Source organism: Neltuma alba, unplaced genomic scaffold (assembly GCF_004799145.2).
Source record: "Neltuma alba isolate B1F8T4 unplaced genomic scaffold, ASM479914v2 tig00003008_pilon, whole genome shotgun sequence".
In the NCBI taxonomy this organism is placed as follows: domain Eukaryota; kingdom Viridiplantae; phylum Streptophyta; class Magnoliopsida; order Fabales; family Fabaceae; genus Neltuma; species Neltuma alba.
In genome coordinates this window covers 24,983-36,658 of record NW_021633103.1, presented here as the reverse complement: position 1 = coordinate 36,658, position 11,676 = coordinate 24,983, and the positions used below count along the sequence as shown (strand labels likewise).

Below are 11,676 nucleotides of genomic sequence, written 5' to 3'. Positions count from 1 at the left end.
AAATTAACATTGACTTTCTACTTAATAATTAATTATGTGCCCCGCTTTTCGCTAGCTTGGCCCGGATTATTATTTCCTTCAACTTCTAATTACATGTACATTATATACTACCCTCTGCTCCTAATTATAATACTTTGTTTATAGTTTACAAATGAGGTCTTATAATTAGAATCAGAGATAGTACTACAAATAGAGTCTTATAATTAGGACTGAATGTAGTATTATTAATCATATAATGAAAATGGATTGAGTTCTTTTAATCCTGTACTCTCTGCGGTTCAAAATATAAGATAAATTTTGTTGGAGGGGCTTGATTTTTTTATAAGATAACTTTCACTTTTTATCTAATCATTTATTTTTTTTAAATTTTACCTCTAACATATATTCTCTTTCTTCTTCTTTAATTTATTTATGACATCTTTTATTTATTCACTTCATTAATACGGGTAATATTGGGAAAAAACTACATGCCTTACATATTTATTGTTTTAAACAATTTTTTAATAAATGAAAATAGATAAAGCTTATCTTACATTTTGAACCAAAGGGAGTAACAAATAAAAAATATAAACAAACTCTTCCACAATTACAGAATTTTTTTCCAATATTCAAAATCGTTCATTATATGCATAATGCAATCGCTTGCAATAATATTATTCCTTTGCACGCTACGCGTAGAAATAAACTTTTGCGAATTCTCAACAATCCATTGTCCGTATCAACTTATCGGAAAGATATAATCATGACAAGCCCTCATCGTGATATTTTTTTTTCTGGTAAAAAAGCAAAACTATAGGGGAGAGAAATGAGGAGACGAAAATAGGAAAGGACAAGAATGAGTTGGAAGAAGATAATATTCCAGAAAGGTGTTTTGGCAAATATATGATCGTATATTATATGTATTAAATGATGATTAGTTCCATCACTACTAATTTAACTTTCACTATTCATTTAACTTAATAAATTATTAATAACAAAACTCTTATTCTCAATCTAGTTAGGGCTTAGTATATAAACTGAAACTCATTGTTTAATTATATGATTGTTTTATAGTAGTAACTAATTATAAAAGAAGTAACAGAAATTAATTCAACATTAAAGCAATTATAACTTGATAATTACATTATCGTTCAGTATTATTATTATGTTGCATAGGCCCCGCTGGCGAAAGAAAATATGAGAATAATACAAGTCATTATTTAATTGACGATGATTTGTTCAGTTGATAAGGAAATTAAATTTCACGTTTTACCTGGTAAGACCTAACTAGGTAGCTTGCATATAGACAACACAAACTTGGTCGAATGAAAACCCTCGTCCAAAATTTGAGACGTTGACCCTACAACTCACCTAATATATATAAATCTCCATCACCATCATTATCTTTTGTTAGATAAGATTCCTCATTGATTAAAGCCACCTATGGCTTCCAAGCAACCTTTTGAAGGTGATTACCTGTTGTTGAAGCCAGAAGAAGCGAGCGTGATAGATCTCATTCGCCTCCTCTTTCTTCTAAATTAGAAACAGAAAGTTCATCGATTGCCCCGCAGAGCTCCAATACACAGAATTTCGACGGCGATGGATCCTTTTCACCTCCGTCGTGGTTCAGATGGCCCTCCTCGCCTCCCAATGGTCCCTTGCCAAAACAGGCTCCCTGGTAGAGACATGGCTCAACCTTGTTTCGATCAATGGGGGCTTCATAAGGCTTTTGTTCAACTTTATCAGAGGTTAGTTCGTCGTCTCATGATCAAAATATATATAGTATTTATTCACTAAAAAACCTTCCTTATTCCATGGCTCAATGTATGTGCGTGGATGTGGATTAATGTTGGTGGTGTGATATGTGCAGGAGCGGTAAGATTACCGGAGAGATCATCGGCGAAATTCAAATCTGCGGCGGGAATCCTTGACCCGCGAATGAAATTAGATAAGAGGATTACACCTGAGGATGCTAAGTACAAAGGCTTGCTGTCTATGATGGCCTCTAAATTATCCTACGAGAATCAAAACCTCGTTGAAACTGTTGTCACAGATTATTGGGATGTAAGTTCATTTCATTACCTCCTCTCATTATTGTTCATCATGACTGTCTCTCTGGGCTATATAATATTAGCCAAGGGAAAAAAACCCCATCATGTATTTCATTATTGCTTTCTCTAATGATCGAACAGGGTATTGTTTTTTAATTTTATTTTTCTTTGTGATTGTTATTGCAGATGGATTCCTTGAGGTTCTACAACTTCTGGAACGGTAATTATAAAGCAAACCTTGAGTAATTTTTTCTTTCAAGACACGAAATAGATCTGAATCTAGTGAGCACTTAATAGGCGAGACATAACCTCTTTGATTGAGTTGGATTTTCTGAGAATATATATTTTTACTTTTCCAAGGTGGCAGCTAGCCTGGCCGGCATCACAGTAAAAGGGCCGACCTGAGTTACTTAAATCACGATGATTCTTATTCCATATGCATGCGCTTTTCCTTTTTACAGCCTAAATCACGTTTTGAAGAAAAAGGAAAAAAAACAAATGAAGAGGGAAAGTTCAGGCTGGCTAGCAATGAGCGTTAATTCTTAGGATCTGCTGACTCATATATTGGCATCATATAATTCCCGCCTACGTTTAATTACCTGAGTGTATTTATTTGACCCAACTAGAATAATCTCGCAGGAAACTTGTTAATAACACCACTAGTCCTTTCGTTTCTTCTATTTCTAAATATAATACTCATTTTATAATATAAAATTTACATTATAAAGTGGATTTTATATTTAAAATCGGAGAAATAATATTTTACATAAATTCTGTAATGCAAAATAAATTATTACTTTTCTTTGAAACAATAGTTATATTATTATTGTATGACAACAAAATTAAATCGGTGAAATTAAAGTGTCCATATTATTAATTAATTGCTTTTTCTCTAAAAGTGGGCCATTTGACTCTTTACTCAACTTTTTCTCGGCCGCCCCTCGTTTTTAAAGGTGAGTCATTTCCCTCTTGGAACATTGTTATTGGCAGTAATATTATACCCAAGATTACGGTACCTGCAGGCATACTTTCCACATATATTTTGATCAAATTAAATATAATTTCTATCACCCAAAAAAAATCTAAATACTTTCTTTTCTTTCTTTCTTTCTTTCCTTTTTTTTTTCTAAACCTTGAACTTATACTTTCCTATACTTGAGACATTCACAAATAGATTTTTTCCCAAGTAAATGTTCTATGATGTTAGAGAATCGATAAAGACTTCACCTGGTCACTCTCTAATACCCCAAAATATTTTGTTCCGCACATGATTGATTATTATCAATGAAGTAGCAGACAAACAATGTTACTTAATCAAATTGTTAACTTTTCCGAGAGTTTCGTTTATCAATTTTTTTGTCTGCTGTTGCAGTTGGTGGAAGGTGCATATAGTTTACATCCAAGTGGGGAATTTTTTACACTTTAACTAAAATAAAATAATGGTGTGCAGAATACCAGCAAGCTGACTCCACCCGCGCAATCATGTTCCAAGACACAAAGTCTGAACCCAACTTGATCGTAGTTGCATTTCGGGGCACTGGGCTATTTGATGCTGGCCAATGGATCACAGATGTGGACATATCATGGTACGAGATTCCCAAAGTGGGCAAAATCCATGGAGGCTTCATGAAGGCTTTGGGACTCCAGAAGAATGGTGGGTGGCCCAAGGAGATAGACGAAACCAGTGAGGCCGAACACAAGAAGTTTGCATACTACACAATAAGAAAAGATCTGAAAAAGATTCTGCAGAAAAACGAGACTGCAAAATTTATAGTGACAGGGCACAGTTTGGGAGGAGCTTTGGCCATTCTCTTTGCGACTGTTCTAACACTTCACGACGAGGCATGGTTGCTGGATAAGTTAGAAGGCGTTTATACGTTTGGCCAGCCCAGAGTTGGGGACCAACAGCTTGGTGACTTCATGAAGGACAAGTTGAAAAAGTACGATGTGAAGTACGTAAGGTATGTCTATGGCAACGACGTCGTGCCTAGGGTCCCTTACGATGACAAAACCCTCTTGTTTAAGCACTTTGGTCCATGCGTCTTCTTCAATAGCTTTTATCAAGGACAGGTATGAACTGAATCAATTGGTTTGTGTTCTTTTTCTGTGTTGGGCTTTGCTGTGATTATGAATTGAGAGCTTTGTGGTTTTGTATATTGAAATGCAGGTTTTGGAGGAGGAGCCAAACAAGAACTACTTCTCCTTGTTGTGGGCAATACCCAAGAACATAAATGCGGCTTGGGAGCTAGTTAGAGGTTTTATTATCCCGTTCGTTGAAGGTGAGGACTACAGAGAAACGTGGTTGATGAAAATACTCAGGCTGATTGGGTTGATATTTCCTGGATTATCAGCTCACGTTATTCAGGATTATGTGAATCTTACTCGATTGGGTACGCTAGCTGCATCAACGAAACTGCAGAATCCACAGGCTGCCAAGGATGAGTAATGTTGCATGATGAGTAGTGTTAAAATCTGCATTCTCCGCTCCATTTGGGACGCGGTATCCGTAGGATAAGACTTAACATATACTCGTATAGTACAAGAATCGGCAACCCGTTAGGCACCTCGTATACAATGAAACCTGGTATAAGATCTGATAGGACAAGACCTCATAAATGGCTAGTTCTACATAGTATTCGGATTGACACTGTATAAGATATTGTATCGTTTGATAAAACTATTCTGCTTTTGAATAATATAAAACCGGATTGGATATGAATGGCGAAGTTCCACACCAAATTGGCTATAGATGTGTAAATTTCAATGTTTCACAATTCCACCACACATCAGAGGGACCCAATGAGTCGTCACTATCATGGACCAAATACGAGTATACATGATATCGCACAAACTACCTATTAAGAGCATGTTTGGTATGGGGATTCCAGGAGTAAACGCGCATTGGAAAATGTGAAACATAAGTTAGGAACAGATTTGAAAATTACAGATGTTTGGATTGCCGTTGAATGAAAATGAACTTATGCCATAAACTGACTTTTTTTCTAGCGCTCCAAAGAGTAAACTTTTGCCTTCTACACCACAACTAATGTGGTCCACACAAGTGAATGATAAAATGTTTTTATTTTTTTTGCCAGAGAGAGAATGCTTTTAGCCTTCTAATATAAGATTTAACAGACTAATTTGAAAAGATTAAGAAAGTTAAATAAATTACTTAATTATATTTTATGTTACATGATCTTTTTAAAATATTTATGTATATTATTAGATTGCATAGTAATTTACAAGTCAAGCAAATTAATTTGGAAAAAAATAAACATAAATATTTCAAAATAATTTATTTAACTTTCTTAATATTCTCAAATTAATTATATATATTTAATTATATTCTAAGTATGTTCAAAATTTTCTCACTAACAGACATTTTTATTTTACAACTATAATTTTAATTATTTTTTAATAATTATCATATTAATATCATATAATATAAAACATTAAAATTGAATAAAGTTCATGTCCTTTTCAGTTATTTTACATATAAACTTAATTTTTATTAATTATCCAAATAAATTTTAGTTTTTTTAACTGACTTTTTATAAACATCAATCCAAACATAAATCAAATTATATCAACTGATTTTTACTTTAACTTAAGTTTCCAAAAGTCATTTAGGATAAAAGTTAGTTTTATCACTGTTAATCCAAATACACTCTAACTTGTTAGAATTATGAGTTTGCTACGGGTAGCACAGTGCACAGCTATATATATGCGAAAACGACGCCGAGGACGGTTAGCCATAAGGGTTTATTTAAATATTACTATACTTAATTATTTAAACTTGTTTAAACGAGAAAATGGGGGAGAAAGCAGATCACCAAATTTCAAAGGGCAAATGAATAATTATATTTTTACAGTATAAAATTCATTTAATATAAAAACATTTTAGGGTTTTAAACAAACATTGCAAACAACGAAAAAAATTAAACTAAATTATAAGCTTTATAAATAGAGGAGAAGACTTCGTAATTTTGGTAAAAGTAAGATTATACAAACACCTTTTGTAATTGTTTTTGGGCATCCAGATCTTTCAAACTTTGTACAATAAATCTTGGAAGACAAATTATGAAGTGATACTTTTATAAACTGAGATTTTTTTGTAAATTATGTAAAGCGTTTGTGTAATTTTTTAATCCGAGTATTTCAAACTCTGCACATGACCTCTTGCGAATTACATAATATTCCCTGTAAATTAAACAAGACCTCATTTTACAATATAAATTAATTCCTAATACCTTGGGTCTTACCAGCTGGTTGCACTGAATTTGTAGTTTTAGAGGCCCAAACCGAAGACAATTTAAGAGGCTTTGAAATAATTAATATGATCATAATTATGAATGTTCTATTGTATATATATAAAAAAAATTATGAATGTTCTAGAAGCTTTGGTCACTATGTCGAAGATCACGCCAGAGCCACTACCTCCGTAGTCCACTAGCGACGCTTGAAATGTAAGAATAAGGAAAGTGATCAAAGTGAAAAATGTGCTGCCTAAAATTAAAGCTTTGGTCAGGCTTTGCCCGTTTATGACCTGAGAAGCCTCCTCCAACCAACCATTAAACAATAAACATGAAGAATGAAGCATCAACTATCAATCATTACTCAATCCAACTACCCTGCATATCGTCCATTGCATTTTCCCTATTTTCTGATCACTTGTGTTCAGCCGTAGTATTTTTTAATACCTCCAGTTATAAAATCTAGTTTGTAATTTGTAATGTAAGGAGATCATATTTCACTAGAACTACTATCATTACTGATTCGAATTCCCATCTCACGTACTCATCCGAAATTAAAGTATTTCTCTTTGTTATAAGTCTGTTAAGGAACCCAAAATCATTTGAAGCCTTCTTTTTTTGTTGTTGTTGTCCGAGATAGATATGATCCCTAAAATCTCTAGCACACCCGCAAAATCTCACTAACACTGGTAATTACGCAAATTTGACGTCTCTAATAACTACTGCCCTTGTCATTTGGTCCTTATGAACAGTTATCTCCAATTAAGATGCATTCAGGCTCAAGATTGAAGGAAAGAATAAATAATAGAGCTGCGTGCATAATATTTTCTAGTGTAGCTAGATTACATTTGACCACGAACAGTCATCAAGGATTGGAGGCAGAGAAGTTTACAAAAGAAGCTTATTTCTAAAGATTGACGTGAGTAAATACATATTATTAACTAGTCACTCTCAAGGATGAGGAAACCTGGCCTTTCATTAGCGCTTTCCACGGAGAGGATTTAGATCTTCAGGACACTCACAGCTGAAGTTCGCTAAATTCAAGCCTTGAATCAAATAATTCGTCATCTACCTACTAAAATCATGACACGTGAATAATCTAAATATTCAACTGTGCATCATAAAAGATCAAGACATATTGATATATCCAACAGAGTATCTAGATTGCTCAGATGTCATGAATTCAGATGACAAATTAATTGATTCAATGGTCTAGATTTGACAACCTGCAGATTATAGATTTCTTGGGAAAGCGGAGATGAATACCAGATCAGGTGCTGATGTTATGAACTTCAAAACTGCAGTAACACCAAGTGAGTGTCAGAGTAGTGACTGCTCTATTCAGCACAACATTCTTTCAGATGCAGATGATCCTTTTAAATTCTTCAGAAACCTGGTCACAGAAGCATCAGATCTTCTGTTAGAACAGCGTACAGAGGTATAATAATGAATAGTACAATTTGCCATTTAAGGCCATCGAACGTTTAGGTGAAGCTCTTGCTAGAAAATGTTTATGGGCTTTGTAAGATTCTTGATGATTCCAGGAAAAAAAATATGTCATGTATCTGTGGGATACAACCAGCCAATGAAATCATTTTACTTTCCAGATGCACACTGACAAACCAAAACTTTCCAAATTTTTAGAAAACTCGGATTGAGCAGCTTACACCTATAAATAAATTAATTAAAACCAATTGTATCAAAGGTATGAAAATGAGTGTTGTCTAAGCTAGGATCAGGTTGAACATGGAAATTTACCCAGCATCACATGTACAATGGAATAAACAGTAGAGGATGACGCATCAAAAGGCGTGGCAGGTGAAGCATCCACTCAAAGAGCCCATCTGGCTTGGTCTACGGAAAGATAGAGCCCTGTGGATATTTTTGCCAACTTGATGGGCCTGGTTGTCGGAAACTGAGCTTCTCATTTCCTGGGCTTTCTTCTGAGCCGATTTCAGCTTGTTCATAATCCTATCCATAGAAGATGATCTTTTCTTCTCCAACTTCATCTGAAATAACGAAAATAGTAGTGAGCATGTTGCTCCGTCTAAGTTTAGATCTCCTGTGAAACCCCCCCCCAACCGGGGGGGTGGGGGATTGCCGAAATGCTGCAACGAAAAATCAGCAGAGCTGGGGATTAAAGAGAATAATATTAAGAAAAAACCTCTAGTTTCCTTATTGCTGCCTCAGCTTTTGCCTTCTGCAAGTTCTCCCAAGCAGTGATTCTAGCTTCCTCCCTCTTAACCCTGGACGGTTAAATTAGCCAGCATTTAGAGGCCGAAAAAGAGAGAGAAAACATGAAGCATTCATCAACATCAAATGGTTATCACAAAAGTCTATTGCACCTATTCAAGTTATTTAAAATATCGTTGTGCAACCCAATAACTACACTGGAGTAGCGTCAATCTGAAGTGATCCTTAATTAATTATCCATATGCCTGAAAAGATTGAACCGCATTTATACAATACCAAAGTGGACATACTTTGAAGCACCCTTTGCAGTTTCAGAAACATCCCAAGCTGAAGACTGGGCACTTCTTTCTTTCTTTTTCCAGTTGTCGACATATTCCGAGCCTCTGCCAGTGAATAGGGCTCTATGCTTGTTGGACCACCTTGTCATGGTGACAAGTTCATCTATCTGCACATCCCTGATATCCATATTAGAAGAGGCTCTCTGGAAATCTATGATGGGCAGCACAGGTGTGGGGGAGACAGAGAAAGAAGCCCTCATACTGGGAGAGGAGCATGGACTATCCTCTGGACTCATCTGGGTGGCCATGTCCCTCCTCGAAACGACACGAGACACATTGGTGGCCGCATCATTAGAGCCATCGAACTTTTCCTCTGTATATTAAGACCATAGCCAGAAAGCAAAATCAGATGCATTGCAGCATAGTTAGCAAGGCACTTGTAAAGAATATCACCATCTATATTTGTGATGACATAACTAAGCATACGGTCGTTTACATTATCACTTAGTTTCAGATATCAAACTATTATTAGAGTCTAAAGAAGATGCTAGCATCAATCGCACAACCTAGCAGCGATAAATACGGAATGGTTCGCAGAAGACAAAGGATTAACTGAAAGCTACGTAATGAGAATTCGTGTCAAATGCATCGGAAGTCAACGCTTTAGGGCCGTGCTTTAAATAAGTGACTTCCCAGCGTTGATTTTGTATCGATGAAGATAATTTTAGGTATAACTTCACAAATACGTCAAAATTCAGTGTAAGATAAGGTCCAAGGATGGACGAAATGCCTTGGGAAGACAAAAGTGACTGATTCTGCATCTCAGAGCATCCATGCACACTAGCAGAGCGGGCCATGCAAGGATCTGCTCGAGTCGGAAGTACTCCATCATGACCACTAGAATGGATTGTCAATCCATCGGCTCGGATAACACCGGCAGTTACTGGAGAACCTGCCATGAAATTTCCAGCATTTCCACCTTCTAGCATGGGCACTGCCGATGAATAGAGCGAATGATACGCATATCCAGGGGGACCAAGCGGACCACTCTTTGACTTTGGCCTCCTCTGGGGTGGTGGCAGGGAACATCTCCCCCTACCATCTCCTGAAACAGGGCTGAAAATCCATCTCTCAGCATCTTCCCATTTTGATGGCAATGTTCTTCCATTATTTAAAGGCAACAGAGCCGCACTGACTTGCTTCCTGGTAGCACTGGTATGCAAAGGAACTCGCTCAGAGCTCCAGCCCTTCTGCATTACTACACCAGCATGCCGATAATTCGGTGTTCCAGGACTAGGGAAATTGTTAGACCTGCGAGTTGATGCTGAACTCTTCTTCATGGTTCCCAGTCGAGGTGAAGATCCAATTGCACTGTTCAGATCTAAAGAAGCAGGCCTTCGCCGGTCTGGCTTTTTCAATAAAGCTTCAGATCTTGATCTACGATCTTGGCATTCTTTATGTTATGCAGAAGCAAAGTAGGATATTAGATTCCTGGGATTTAAAAAGTAAAAAGCAAAGAGCCTCAGTCCCAAGCTTTGCTACGGAAGGTAGTTTGGTACCTTTAAGGGCCAGAGAGAAAGAGTTTCTAGCAGAATCCAATTCCAAGAGTTGATTACCGTCTTCAACGTCGTCAGCATCGCTGTCTTCTTTTTGAACTGCGTGAAACGTATGTGCATAGAGGGAGTGAGAAGCGTTGGCGAATCGCTTATATCAGTTGGGAAGGCCTGGTGGCTTAACGAATTTTGGATCTTTGTAACATGAAAAAACAAAACAATTTAACAGTACCTTTTGCCTTTTCTTCCTCTCTCACGAAGCGACTATGCTTCTTGTTTGCTGCATGTTTGTTTGGATCTGAATCTGGATCCGGACCACACCAATTCTCGATGGGAGAAAAATCACCATCCCGCACTCTCAATTGCTGCAAGAGACCCAGATTTTAACACTAGGAAGTGGAAGAACCTCAAATGTCTGAGCTCAGATTATGATTTATTCGTGTCATGACAGTTCGTACAGTGAAATGGAAGCTTACTATCCCCAAACATTTAGAAGTAATCCTCTCGTGAATTGGATTAATACTATTAACAAGTCCGGAATCAATCCAAAAAAAGGGCGTTCTTATTAGCTCAATTATTTAAAAAGCAGATCAAGGGGAAAAAAGAGTTGAAGTCGAGCACCTTCTATAAGAAACAAAGAAAACAAATTGACCAAATTACACGAAAGTAGTTCCAGTGTACGACTTCCACGGGTGCATGTCACCGGGAAAAGAATATAATAGAGAAGGCAGTGATATCAGAGGAAGGGAGAAGGAAACAAAGTCCCAAGTACCAGGGAAATTTCAGAGGCGAGGGAGTCATGCTCATTAGCGTCAGATGCAAAGGAGCAGCGATCGACACTGGCAGAAGCAGAGGAGAACAGACTGAAGTTAGATTCAAGAGTAAAGATAACAGAGTCCGGGCTACAATCGCGAGGTCTGAGTTCCGCCCTCGACGAGGATCGGTCCTGAAACCCCAACTCCGGCATTGCTCAATGTTGGAGCAGCGTTCAGAGTAGACGAACGGAGCCGACAATAATCTGCATTGGCGCGTACCGCAAACACGAAAAAGACCCCTGGATTTAATGGATATGACTCGTGGTGGAAGGCGGAACAAGCAAGCGATTTGAGGATACAATGACGTGGGGTTTGTGAAGAAACAGAAGAGTGGGCCGGACTGAGCGGATCATCCAAGAAAAAGGACAAATGATTTATGGGGGAGGAGGACGAGGAACTTTTTAACACATCTTTCTAAGCTAATTCTAATTGACCAGAGCATATAACGCTTTGACTGCAATTTTATATGATGATATTGACAGGCTGGGTGAGTTCCGTTCCAGTGAGGTTGAAGTGCTGAGGACTAATGAGGTGCTTGGAATATAAGCATTCTT

The 11,676-nt window shown here is 37.0% G+C and overlaps 1 protein-coding gene and 1 pseudogene across 1 annotated transcript; one reads left to right on the top strand and one right to left on the bottom strand.

The window, feature by feature from the left end:
• The first annotated feature begins 1,422 nt into the window (after positions 1-1,422).
• On the top strand, positions 1,423-4,785 carry LOC114739994 (uncharacterized; annotated as a pseudogene).
• A 2,283-nt stretch (positions 4,786-7,068) lies between these two features.
• Positions 7,069-11,367, bottom strand: LOC114739991 (uncharacterized). Its single transcript, XM_028928107.1, has 8 exons — positions 11,080-11,367; positions 10,540-10,672; positions 10,314-10,409; positions 9,545-10,207; positions 8,767-9,127; positions 8,448-8,529; positions 8,042-8,292; positions 7,069-7,676 (listed from the first exon to the last, which is right to left on the bottom strand). The coding sequence occupies exons 1-7, from the start codon at positions 11,272-11,274 to the stop codon at positions 8,086-8,088; spliced, it is 1,737 nt and encodes a 578-aa protein (XP_028783940.1). The 5' UTR covers positions 11,275-11,367; the 3' UTR covers positions 7,069-7,676; positions 8,042-8,085.
• Between the last annotated feature and the right edge of the window lie 309 nt (positions 11,368-11,676).